The sequence below is a fragment of the Trichosurus vulpecula genome, chromosome 1, assembly GCF_011100635.1.
Source record: "Trichosurus vulpecula isolate mTriVul1 chromosome 1, mTriVul1.pri, whole genome shotgun sequence".
Classification (NCBI taxonomy): Eukaryota; Metazoa; Chordata; class Mammalia; order Diprotodontia; family Phalangeridae; genus Trichosurus; species Trichosurus vulpecula.
Genome location: NC_050573.1, coordinates 411,819,725 through 411,834,163, shown reverse-complemented (window position 1 = coordinate 411,834,163; position 14,439 = coordinate 411,819,725). Strand labels below are relative to the sequence as shown.

The 14,439-nt window shown below is 35.2% G+C and overlaps 1 protein-coding gene across 1 annotated transcript in view; it reads left to right on the top strand.

Moving 5' to 3' along the window:
• The window catches only part of LOC118834261 (potassium/sodium hyperpolarization-activated cyclic nucleotide-gated channel 1), a 170,697-nt gene that overhangs the window by 51,504 nt on the left and 104,754 nt on the right, over positions 1-14,439 (top strand). The window contains exon 2 of the mRNA XM_036741726.1: positions 8,036-8,182. Coding sequence (XP_036597621.1) covers positions 8,036-8,182 — 147 coding nt within the window. The remainder of the gene's footprint in view (positions 1-8,035; positions 8,183-14,439) is intronic.

The following is a 14,439-nucleotide window of genomic DNA, read 5'->3' as shown; positions in this document are numbered from 1 at the left end:
AATGGTCTTTGAAATGGAAAGGGCAAAATGAACATTATGAAGGGAACTGGTGATCATGATTAGTAAGGAAATTGGAATAAAGTACCTAATTGCTCTTTATGGTTCAATCTGGACAGATTTCAGATACAAACGGACTTTAATAGGTTGATAATTGGGCAGAACATGGTATTTCATGGAGGGAGGATGGCTAGGCAGCAGTTCTAGCAAATATACGTGCGTGTGTGTGTGTGTGGATAGATAGATAGATAGATAGATAGATAGATAGATAGATAGATAGATAGACAGATAGATAGATAGATAAAAACATTGGAAGGTACCATCAAGGCTATCTAGTCCCCACCCCTCATTTTACAGTGGAGGAAACTAAGGCCTGATGGAATTAAGTAACTTCCTCAAAATAAAGCAGAGGGTAAGTGCCAGAAGTGAAATTTGAACCTTGATCCACTGACTTCAGGGAGAATACTCTTTGCACTATACCACATCAGGAATTTAGATGATACTTACAATGATGATGATGATGATTTTAAGAGCATTCATATAGAAATTTGAGGATTCTAAAGTACATACAAATATCTCCTTCCATCTACACCAACCCTAGGAGATAGATACTGTTATAATCTCCATTTTCTAGAAGAGACAACTGTGGCAGACAGAAGTTAACTGACTTGCCCAGTGTCATACAGCTTAGGTCAGTTTTGAATTCTAGTCTTCCCTGACCACCTAGCTCTTCTCAAGATCAACGTGGGTCAACAGTGTACTACAGCAACTAAGAAAGCTAATGAAAGCAGGCTACGTTGTGAAACAAAGTGCTCCGAGACTAGGGAAAGGTGAATACTTCCATTGTACTCTGCCCTGGTCATACCTGATTTGGTATGTAGAGAGGGATATTAATGTCCTTTTAGGAATGACATTAATGATCTGGAGAACATTAGAGACATATGGAGAATTCTCTCTCAGAAGAAGTCTTTAAGCAAAGCTTTGATGTGCACTTTCCTGGTACTTGGGGTGGGGTAGGGGTTCTTGTTCTGATATGAGTTGGACTAGGTGGCCCTTGCCTGCTATGAGATTTTGTGATATAAGCATTTATTATCTGCTATGTGACACGCAATGTGTTGGGTAATAAGAAAACAAATGCAAAGAATAAAACAATCGCTAGTCTCAAAGAACTTACATTCTGATTTGGGAAGATATCAAATAATTATATGAGTATGAAAAGAATAAATGTTAAGAGAATAAGCACAAGTAAATAAAAAGTAGTTAAATGCAATGTTATTTGAGTTGGTGGGACAAGATACTCAAGGTTGGAAGAATGAGGAAAGGTTCCACATAGAAGGTGTTCCTTGAATCTGATGGCAGAGAGATGTTATGAGGCAATGGTGGAAAATTGTTGAATTCTAGAACTGGGGATTGCCCATGCAAAGGTATAGAGATGAGAACTGGATTTTCAAATGTGATAAACATATAAATGGCCAAGTTGGCTGTATCAGTGATTACTTAATAATTGCATTAGGTTTCAGCACGGGTAACAGTTCTTTTTATAGTCAAGGTAGCCTGATTGAAAAGCTATCATTTTTGTTTTATAACATTGATATTGAGTCTTACAAACATTCTCTGGATCAGAAAGATTATGTTTTTGTCCAAATTGGGTAATGTCAGCTTAAAACGATATAAAATTTATTTTTCCAATTGAATCTGTTGATGAGAACATTTTTCATTAAGAGTCAATGTGTGAAATTGCATTGGTTTCATGGCTATGATAGTTTCTATCACTGAAAATGAAAGGTCAGGCAAGCAAGGACAACAGTGAAAAATATCACATCTAAAAGCTAATTTCAAGTACATTTCTTGACTTCTGAAATTGTCCCTTAAAATCATATTTCAGTGTAATTCATGCAAGTCTAGGCAAGCAATATTTGAGGATAAAAATTGAACTTGGGATGCAAATGAGTGACAGTTACCATCAAATAAAAAAGAGGAAAGACTGAATTGTGAACATAGCCAGTCTCTCCTAGAATTATTTGTTTATCGTAAACAGTTTTTAATGGATGAAACCTTTCAAAGACATTTTGTCCTTGGATCCAAGAAAATGATACTATTCCAAAAATGGAAGTTATGAAAAGACTTTATAAAGTTGGAACAAAATCTTGTCACATTATAATAGAAATTTTAAAGAATTTATGAGGGACAGTATAAGATAGTGCATCAAGGGTTGACATTAGGGCTAGAAAGACTGAGTTCAAGTCCATCCTCTGAAACATATTGTTTGTCTGACCCTGGGCAAATTATTAAACTCAAGACAACACTCTAAGATAATCAAGGTGCTGGCCTGCATTGGGAGAGGGAGTTTCTTCATCGAGAAGTTCTCCACGGCACTGAAATTAAAAGCCCACCCTTCATTCCCCTACAGTTGTTAGAAACACTTGTTTCATAAGATACACACACACACACACACACACACACACACACACACACACACAAACACGCTCAATGAATCTACATTCAGTGAATTAAGTCATCCTTGAAGCCTTGGTGTGTTGTGACACTATTGCAGACTGAGGCAAAGAGATGGTGCCCATTCTTTAAAGGAAGAGGTGTCATCATTTTCACAATCATCTTTCTGATTTGAGAGATGAAGTGAAAAGAACACTGAATTTGAGTCATATCGATATTAAAGTCCCATGACTTCTGCAAGTCATGTAACTTTTCAAGGTGCTCAGTTTAATGTCTTTAGTCAAATATTTATGTTTCTTAATTGAAGAATAAAAAAGACAGCCTCAGTACTATAATACTGTCCACAAAATGTTCAAAGTCATACAGGAAGGTCCCTATCCTTGTTGGAAGATTTATGGGAGGATATAGGCAAGAATCACAGAAGGCCGAGAAGACATAGATTAACTGACTGCACTCATGGAAGGATTAATGAGATCATGGACCCAGGGACATATCCAAGTCATTTCTTAACAGGGCTACTTTTAAGCTAAAATGAAATAATGTGTATATCCCATTTTGTACTTGTCAAGCCCTACAAAAAATCAAGGTGTTCCTTCATTCATGCGTCTCTTCCATCCATTGTGAATAAAAAGATATAAAGTTCTCAACAATGAAAGAAATTTCTGGTCTCACTTTGGGAGGATCTGTCATGTCAATAAATCCTGAGGAGCCTCAGTTATTTAAATTTCAAGAATGAGCTTTTTCTTAAATAACATGCTTTTATATTCTCCTTTCCATTATTTGTAAAAAATAAGTTTCAAGATATCTTTAATTTCTTCCTCTGAAAATGCTCGAAATCACTACTTGCTAGAGAAAGGCAAATCAAAATAACTCTTAGGTACCACATCTTTCCTGTCAGATTGTCTAAAATGACAAAACAGGAAAATGATAAGTGCTGGAGAGGATGTGGGAAAATGGGAGCACTGTTACATTGCTGGTGGAGTTGTGAACTGATCCAGCCATTCTGGAGAGCAATTTGGAACTATGCCCAAAGGGCTATAAAAATGTTCATGCCCTTTTACCTAGCAATACCACTTCTGGGGTTGTATCCCAAATTGATCACACAAGTGGGAAAAGGGCCCATATGCACAAAAATACTTATAGGGGCTCTTTTTGTACTAGCAAAGTACTGGAAATCAAGGAGATGCCCATCAATTGGGGAATGGCTGAACAAGTTGTGGCATATGAAGGTAATGGAATACTATTGTGTGATAAGAAATGGGGATGATAGGGACTTCAGAATAACATGGAAAAACCTACACTGTATAATGCTGAGTGAGCGGAGCAGAGCCAGGAGAACATCGTACACAACCACAGATATATGGATTCTGTGATGACTAACCCTGATAGACTTCACTCTTCTCAGCAACACAAGGTGCAAAGACAACTCCAAAGGACTCATGATGGAGAGACCTATCTACATCCAGAGAAAGAACTATGAAGTATGAATGCAGATTGAGGCACACTGTTTGTTCTCCTTTTTTTCCCTTTGTTTCTTTTTCTCTTTTGTTTGTTTTTGGTTTTGGTTTTGTTTCCTCTTTCTCATGATTCATTCCATTGGTCATAATTCTTCTTTACAACTTGACTATTGTGTAAATAAGTTCGGTGCAAAGTTGTACATAGAAGATATATCGGGTTCCATGCCATCTTGGGGAGGGGGTGGGAAGAGGATCTGGAACTCAAAATTATAGGGAACTGAGTATTATAAACTAAAAATAAAAAATCTTAGTTATGAAAAAATAAATAAAATAAAAATGGGAAACAGAAAAAAATAAGTTTAAAGGAAAGTCTATTAATATTTAGAAACTAATGCGAAAAATGTATACATTTTCTAAAACTTTTCTAACAAATAATTTTTGTTTCTTATCTTATTTAATTAATTTATTTTATTGAACATTGATGACAGCATGCTATAGAGTGCAAAGGGCCCAGAAATTGAAATCAGAAATCTGAGGTTCAAGTCTCAGCAATGATTCTCTGTAATCATGTGACTCTAGATAATTCAAAATACATTGTGAAAGTTGTACAGTAATTGTCCCATTTTTTTGTCTAACAGAGTAAGTGCTCTGTCTCAGATAAAACCTCAGAGCTAGTGATCACAAATTCACTAAGGAGGCTATAGATTTATAAAAATGTGTGGCTTAGGAAAAGGACTATAACAAATACCAAGCTATAAGTTCAGGCAGTTAATCATTCAATAAAGAATAACAGACTGCCTTTTGTTTGTGTATTGCTAGGTAACATATTAAGATAAATCTGATGATTACCTAGTTACTTAATTCTTAATTCCTTGTAAATATATGAAAGAAATAAGATTTTTATATGCAAAGTTTAAAGAGTATCATAGTCAGCATTAAGTGGAGAGAAAGCTATCTGAAATCAGGGAGAGAACAGTTCAAGTCCCATCTTTGGAACTTTTCACTAGCCGCATGACCCTTGAAGTCCCAGTGTGCCAGATAACCTCATTGGTAGAGAGGCTTACTCACAGGCATTTCCCTTCACCAATGAAGTTGGTAAAAAAAAATCTCTCTAAAAATTTTAAAACAAATGATTCTATGTCTTTTGCCAACTAAGCACATCTTTACTTGAATAATCTGATTATACTAATAATATGATTATAATAATACTGATTATAATCTATTGAACTACTGCCAATATTGTTATATTGTGTAAAAACAAGTCTAATCAGAGACATATGTAAAAATAAGCTTACCTATTTAATATTGCTCTGGAGTATGGAAATTACCTCCCCTAAATGTTATATCAGGATGGAGAGTTTTGTTGTCAGTGATTTCACTAAGGTCTTCTAATACACAAAATTGAATAATGTCCTTCCTGAAAAAAAATGTTGTTCCTGCCCTAAATTTTTGGTATTTTTAAATGGGTCCTTATTAGCTACAAAGTTTATTTTGTTTTAATCTTACATTGTGGACCTAAATTATAACATTGGCGTGTTATCCTAAGACATATTATATAAACAGATCATAAATAGAATCATGTTCATCCATATGAAAGAGTTGCTAGAAATGATCCAGCCCCAAACTTTCATTTTATGTATAAGAACACTGAGATCCAAGGAAGTTATCTACCTCTGGTCCCACATGTATTAAAGTGGGATTTGAGCTCAGGTGCCATGACTTCAAATTCTATCTTTTCTGTTCTACTTTGTTGTTTTATCATTTCAATCATTTCTGACTCTTCATAATCCCATTTTCAGTTTTCTGGGCAAAGAGTCAGTTGCCATTTTCTTCTCTGGCTCATTTTTCCAGATGAGGAACTGAGGCAAAAAGGGTTAAGTGATTTGCCCAGGGTTACACAGCTACTAGGTGCCTGTGGCCAGATTTGAATGCAGGAAAATGAATCTTCCTGGCTCCAGACTGCCACTCTATTCACCACCCTACCACTACCTCTCTTCTAAAGAATATGACTTTCTGATAGGTATAATTCAGATTAAATGTAAAATCTGAAAAGGTGAGTTGAGATTTAATAGGACATTAGAATTAGAATCAGAGAAGCTGTTTCATTTTTAGCATGTATGCCATCACCAGAAACAGACAACATTGGTTTAGTAGAGTAACTACTGGATATGGAGTCAGGAAGATTTGGATTCAAATCCTAACTCTGCTAACTTACTATTTGTGTGATCCAGGGCCAGTCACTTAATCTCTCTGAGCTTTACTTTCCTCATCTGCAAAATGGACAATTTTACTACTTCTTTCACTGGATTATTGAGAGGTACAAATGAGAAAGGGGAGTTAGTTGGTGCAATGAATAGAACACTAGGCCTGAAGTCAGGAAGACATCTTTGTGGCATCTCGCCTTAGATACTTACTATCTAGTAAGTATGACTCTGGACAAGTTGCTTAACTGTACTTGCCTCAGTTTCCTCATCTGTAAAATGAAAGAAATGGTGAACCACTCCAGTATCTTTGCCAAGAAAACTCCAAAAGGAGTCATGAAAAATCAGACATGACTGAAAAGAACTGAACAACAAATACAAACGAGATGACCTAATTAGAAAGATTTGCAAGCATTTAGCACTGCAGTCATAATATCATCATCACCATCATTGAATAACTTTAGTCATCTTGCTCTTTGTCCAAATCAATCAATCAACATTTCTGAAGAGTGTACTATATGTCAGGCACCGGAGTAAGTGCTGGGCATTCAAAAGGACGTGAAATACAATCTTTACCTTAAAGGAACTCATAATCCAATTGTTTAAAGTTTACTCATCTTTTTCATAGTAAGAACAATTCTTCACTGCTTGTTTGCAGAGAGGAGTGGTATTTTGGGAAGAGAATTATGTGTAGAAAATGTTCAAAAATGTTTTTAAAGCTCCATTATAAATATATTTGTCTTTTGTTATTTTTGTTACTGTATTACTAAGAGGACCTACTTTGCATAGAAGGAAACCTTTATTTTTGTTTGGTACAAAGACTTGTAGAGAAAATTTCATATCAAACATCTACACTTCTTTAACCTCCATAGCCCCTTTTGTTTGTGTAAAAATTTTGACATTTCAATTAGTCTGTCTCGTGCTATTCTCTCTAATGGTTTTTTCCCGACACTGTGAACTCCTTTGAGTTCCAAGAGCTGGTCATAGATGTCCATAACCAACTCTTACGGTACCTAACAAAATGTTGGGCACAAGTCAAAGCCTCAGGAAGTGCTTGATTTCTTGATTTGAAAGTCATGTTACTTGCCCCAAAAGATTCACTTTAATCACAGAGGAGGGACCATCATTTGAAAAGGCATTCAAAAGTGGCAATTATTCAAATATCTTCTTTGCTTAACGTCAAACTCAGTGTTCCTTTCAAATGTTTTGAATAATTTTTCTTCTTTCTTTTGCTACTTGTCATAAATATTGTCACTGTAACAAGCTCTTCTCCCTTTCCCAATCTGTGATTTCCTCCTGCTTGGGCCCATAGTTAGAGATGAGCCAGCTGAATTAAAAATAAGATCCTCTCCAACATGAGATGGAAGAGAAAAAAAGCAGATATATCTAAAATTCACTGATTCTTTGATAATCAGTTAAGTTGAGGTTAACTTCTAACTCGGAGATAACACTACGCTCATGGTACATATGCAATAAATAATTATTGAACTGAACTCAAATTCCATTTACTGGAAACATAGAAAATATTTCCCTCAGTTGAGATGGATATTTTGAAAAGCATCTTTTCCAGGGTGCCCTGCTGCAGTTCAAATCGAATAGAAGCCCCAAAGAACATGGCATCATTAAAGTATTTCTTTGCTGTTCTACAACCAGGTAGTAGTTTGTGACTGAATACTTTAAGTCATTCACTGCTAACTCTTCTTTCACCCTCTTTTCTAATGAATGGATCATTTATACTGTATTATCTCAGCCTGATTCAAACAGCATTATTAAACATTTGTTGGTACTGATTTTTTTTTAATTAAAGAAGTCTATTTTTAACAGACCATTTTAAACATAGTTGTATAGAAGTTATTGAAAAAATACAGTGGTTTCTTCACATAACACAATAAAACATTATTTTCCCTTTCTCCCTTTTCTTTGCAGTACAAGCAAGTAGAACAATACATGTCATTCCACAAGTTACCAGCTGATATGCGCCAGAAAATTCATGACTACTATGAACACAGGTACCAGGGCAAAATCTTCGATGAGGAAAACATCCTTAGTGAGCTTAATGATCCTCTGAGGGAGGTAAGTTCACTCTCACTCATTGTTTAATACAATTTTGTCTTTTCTTGCTGTGGGAGAATTTTATGTTTAGATCATGAATCAGAGGGGGAAATGAACAGTTCATAACAGAACAATTACCAGGGTTTTTTTTCCCCCTGCAATACGCAGAAAGTTCAGGGTATGATTTCTTCTTGTTATTTTTATTCTCTTTAAAAAATGAAATTAGGCAAATGTTATCATCATCCTGATTTCATGTCAGATGAGGCAGTTGCCCCTGGCTAGGCATCCTTGCTTTAAACTTCTACAAGTAAAGTCCTGACAAATCCTGCCTATACTTGAGAGATTAATGTTGTTTTCTTATTGATTTATTCAGGTTTGGATTTATTTTATTTAAAAAAAAGACTTTCAAAGGGAAATGGGATGTATAATATACATTTGTACTTTCTTTTAGGGGTAAAGTTTCAAATGTATCCACTTCCTTTTTCTTTAAAGCAGGAAGCAAACTTTCTAACTAAAAAGATTAAATAAGAAGAAGAAACATTCTACCTTACATCAATGTGTTTATTTCAGTTCAGTACAGATATTTCATTTAGTAGTTGACAGGCCTAGGTTTTGTTTCTGTTGTTTTTTTAAATAGGAGTTGAAAAAAAATCTTCATCTCTGTCCTTTTTTCTAATCTACCACTCTTTTTTGTATAGTGAACAAAAAGAGCTGACCTTGAAGCAGATAAGAACTGGGCTCAATTCTCCCCTCTGGCACATACTGGCTATGTGATCGTGGGCAAACTGTTTAACTTTGCAATGTTCCAAGCAGCTTCTAAAACTAAATTGAAGAATAGTGGCCAACTAGGGTTGCTAAAGGGAGTCCCTTCATTGGGCAGTTCTTAATAAATCAAAGTTATAGTCTATTTCTTTTTTGGATGGGCAGGATGCTGTTAGGAACCTGGGATTTTTCTGTGATGCTAGGTTTGGAAATGTTTTTCAATAATATCTACTATAACTCTACTATAATGTATTATCTTAGAGAGTCATCAGGGTTCCAGAGAGGTTGAGGGACTTGTCCATGGTCACAATGTTAATTTGTGTCAGAGGCAGAAGGTGAACCCCAGAATTTCTGACTCTAAGTCTGGCTTTCTGGGGTGCCTATCACATCATGCCTCTTTACTTTCGAATATTTTAAAATGAAATGAAAAATAAAATCATTAGATGTAAAATTGTGGCCTCAACTAGATAATTTTTTTCCTTTTTCCTCTTCCCCTAATTCTCCAATACCTGCTACTCATCAATGAAAAAAATTACTTCTCTAGGTGGGTTAGTTAAGTCTTTTAGCTTCCTTGAACAATTTTTAATCAATACTACTTGGAAAGCTATTGATTAAGCAGTAGAGTAAAAGCCATTTGTGGTTATCCAGTACAATAAGAATGCTTCAAATATGTGTGTGCGTGTGTGTGTGTGTGTGTGTGTGTGTGTGTGTGTGTGTGTGTAGTATATTTATATACTGGAATATTCAAAAATGTGATATTTATTCTTTTGAGCAAATTTTTCCCAATAAATTATGTCAGCTCCACTGTTTTAAGCGAACATGTTATTTTCAGTTTACAACTTGGATTTCCCACTTTTTTAGGTTTTACTTATAGCAGGAGAATGGGAGTTAGAAAGATGCTTAACAAAACTATTTCATTTATTATAGGAATTGCACAGAAAGGTTTAACTGATATGATCAACAGTTTATAGTTACAAGGGAGCTCACTAACCACCAAATCTAGCTCCCTCATTTTATAGATGAGGAATTTGAGGCCAGTGAAGGTGTCGTGGTATAACAGAAAGAAAAGAGACAAAGAGACGTGTAAGGAATATCCATTGGTTTCTCATAAGCTGTAGTTAATCAAATAATAGTGGTTAGTTGAGATTCTGCTATTTCAGTGATGCCAACCTCCCTGTGTTCATTGAAATAGATGCTGCATCCCCCAGATCTTAGAATTTTTGCTGGATATTACCCATGCCTGGAATGCTCTCCTTCCTCATCTCTTAATGTCTCCAGCTTATTTCAGGTCCCAGATACAATGCTCCTTCCTCCAGAAAGCCTTTCCTGATGTTCCTTAATGCTGATACTTTCTGTCTGTTGAATATTTTCATTTTTTCTTGTATATAGCTTATTTACACATAGTTGCTTACATAGTGGCTCTTCCATTAGATCATGAGCTCCATGAGAGCAAAGACTATTTTTTGCCTTTATTTTTATTCCCAGTACTTGGCACAATGCCTGGCACATAGTAAGTTTATTGACTAATTGATATGTAAAATACTGTTCATCATAATGAGAGAGCTAGAAAGAAGTATAAACCATAGCCCAGACCCTCAGAGAGCTTACATTCCAGCTGGGTAAATAAGCAACATACTACTGAAGAAACAGGATTAATCATTTCTGAGCAAAAATAAGTGTTTCCAACAAATGGCACAGCCATTGAGTGTTATAAAAGTTCTGTGGAGGGAAAAATCATTTCTAATTAGGGAAGACTTCACAGAAATGGTGAGAATTGATCATGATCTTGAAGCATATGTAGGATATGGAGTATCTGTGGTGAGCGTCATTAGCCTGAGAATTGCTGAAATACAAAGTAAATAAAGAGTATATTTAAGGAAACTGGTAAATAGAGAAGTATGGCAGGAGCCAAGAGGTCACATAAGAGTAGTGGGAGATACAGCTGGAAAGATAGGTTACAAACAAATTATAGAAGACTTTGGAGGCCGGGATAAAGAGACCAGATATAATTATTTAGATACTTGGAATTCATTAAAAGTTTTGAGGCAAAGGAGTGATATGATAAAAAAATGAAGTGCTATTTCCAGAATATTAATTTGCTTATAGTTTTTGAAGTACATGGAATGTAAGAAGAGATAAAAAGCAAGAGATGACTTAATAAACTTTTGAAATAATGCAAGGGAGAAGTGATAAGGTGCTGAATTATAGTGACAGTGGGGATGAAAAGAAAGCAACAGACATAAGAGAAATGACAAAAGTAAAATTGATCAGTCTTGGTGACAAACTAAAAATGGGAAAGAAGGGGAAGAATCAATATGTTATTTAACAAGAATTAATTAATCACCTACTTACATGCAAGATATTGGAGGTACAAAAATGAAACAGTTTCTGCCCCCAAAGAGATTACATTTTATCAAGGGAGACTTTGAGTCTGAATGATTGGAAGGATAGTGCATAGTTGATAATGCATTAATGTTACCACTCAAATATTCCTGAATAACACAGTGGATTGTAACAGGGTTTAAATTAATTTGGGAGGCATTGTAGAGAGGAAAGCTTGAGTATTTACTAATTTTGTAAGAGAAAGTGAAAATACAGGATGTACATTTCATATACATTTTATAGCTTTAATATTTATTTTTGTAATGCTGTTTTTAGTTTGGCTTATATCATTGAAGCATTATGAAGTAAAAATAAAATGTTTTTAATTTTAGCTCAAGTGGTTTTATATGAAAATTACTCTAAAATAGATCTTTATCAAAATATGCTCATTGTTTTCTTTGACATATTATTTGCCCTTATTAGCCTGTGATTACTATATGAATCCAATATGCAAAAATTTCATGGCCAAAAGAGAAACAAATCAACTCTTTTAAATTAAATTCCAATAGTGAGAGATATACTTATTATTCTAAAGCCACCATCTCTCTCTCTCTCTCTCTCTCTCTCTCTCTCTCTCTCTCTCTCTCTCTCTCTTTCTCTGTGCTTAGGAGATAGATGTGGATTTCTAATTTCATCAGTAGAGTGAAAAGTAAAAGGGAAAATTCCCTCTACCGACACAGACCTTTTCTGCAAATTGTAGTCTCAGAGGATTGCCTAGGTTATTGAGAGGTTATCACTTATAACATAGTAGCTTTCAGAAGACAAACTTGAATCCATGTCTTCCTAAATCTGAGACCAACTCTTTTTCCATTATCCCAGGCTATTTCTCTGTTGAGAAAACATACCTATACCTAATTCAGCCCGTGCTCTGTTTTGTTGATTTCACACCACAGACTTTCCCCCGTAGTGCTTTTGAATAATTTCAAACATAATCCAAATAATGCAAAAATGAGCCTCTAAAATTGAATTCAGATGACAGATATTTATATGAATTTAAAATTTATTCCAAATGGCTGACCTCATATGCAAATAACTCCATTCAGATGGTGGACATTTTTTAACTGGATGTGTTGGAATGCACTTAATTTCTGTGTCAAAAATTAAATAATTTGCCTTTGCAATATGCTAGAGACAAGTGGTCAAAATTGCCTTACAAAAAAAAAAACTTCTACAAGTGTATATCTAAGTGTTACCTTATTTTATTAGGCAAATCACAATATAGATATATGACTTTTGAGTATCTCAGTGATAACATAGAAAGAATAAAAATGAAATGTGCTTTTATTTCTAAATCTATCTTCTATTTTCTGAATTCATTTTTGTCCTGTTGGTACCCATAAGTTATCAGCGGGACCACCATAAAAATAGGGTTGCTTTGGCTAAGCATGTTTTCTATAGGTTGATTAGTTTCACTTTTTATTCTCTACCTGTCATCAAGGGTCCTTGGTTAAGTTTTGTGGCCAGGAAATAAACCTTTCTGATTTCAGAGTCCCATCATCTTTGACTCAGGAATGCCTGAGAGAAGTCAGAAGGATTCAGCAGGTGTCAGGAATGTAGTTGTTATCTTTATTACACAGAGTAGGAAAGGCTCAGCCCTTTGGTCATCTCATGCCTTATACCTCAGACAGTTTTCAATGTAATGCATAAAGATTCCCTAAGGATAACTACTACATAGACAAATAAACAAAGGCACATAGAGATAGAACTCAAACAATTTCTGAGCTAGAAAGGACCCTAGAAATATTGATTTCTAATATATTTTGGAATCCTCACCTTACAGACAGAAAACCATTCAAGGACTATTTTTTTTCTTTTTCAACCATTCAATCAATAAATATTTACAAGTACCTAAGGGGGGTCATGGATAGATTTTTGGAAAGAGGATTGTGAACTTGGATGGGGAAAATCACACATCTTTATTTTCACTAACCTTTAACTGAAATTTAGTATTTCTTTCAATTATAAATTGTTAAAAAATACTCTGAGAAGGGATCTGTAGACTTCACCAGAAGTCCAAAGTAGCTCCATAGCTTCTCTCTCTCTCTCTCTCTCTCTCTCTCTCTCTCTCTCTCTCTCTCTCTCTCTCTCTCTCTCTCTCTCTGTCTCTCTCTCTCTCTCTCTCTCTCTCTCTCTCTCACACACACACACACACACACACAGAATCTTTATTCTAAAGCCTGTCTTCTTCCTTATCCTCTTCATAGCACACCGATACATTGCTACTTAGTGTTTTCCTGAGTCAATGACATCACAAAAGACAGTAGAATAGAGCTGGAAAAAACTGTAAATACTATTGAATTCAATTCTTTTATTTTATAGATGAGGAAACTGAAGTCCAGAATGAGTAAGTGTCTTGCTATGGTTCACAAAGTTGGTAAACATCTGAGGCAGGATTTGAATCCATTATCCATTTCCACTTCATGACACCATACTGCCTCCCAATTTGACCTCAAATGGCACAATGGTGCCCAATCCAATGTTGTTCAGGCTTTTGTTTTGTCAACTTATTTTTTTCTTGGCCTTCCCTCAAAGGATTACACAATATTTTCATTATTATTATTATTAGTTGGCCTCCCTAATTCTAATTCTCTGCCTGGTGGCACAATTCTCATAACTTTTCTTTTAGAAATCTTCCTATCCCAAAGGCTTAAGTATCAGCCTTGGCCAACAGAGACTTCTATTGGCCCTTGTAGTCAAGGCCTCCTATATTGTTATTCTGAGGGAGATAATGATCATTGTCATTTCCAAAAAGAGGATTTGAATGAAAACTTTAATCATCTCTGGGTTTAGGAAGACTTCTAGGTCAAGTGACCAGAAAGATACATGATTAATCACTTTTTTCCAAGTCATTTCCACCCACTAATCCTAAACCTTGCCCATAGACCAAGAAAAAAAATTGTGTGTCAGATATATAGTATAGCATAGTTATAGAAAAATACACAGCAGAAAGAATAATGACAAGGTAAAATTCTCATGAATGAACCCTGATTAACTTTCATACTTTAAGAACTCATTCAGTGGTCCTCCCCCATCAGCTTCCACACACAAGAATTCAAAGTAATTTCAATGTTCCTATAGGGTCTCATCTAGTGAAGGGAAAGAACACCAGATAGGTCCAGGCTTGTCCCCCTCAG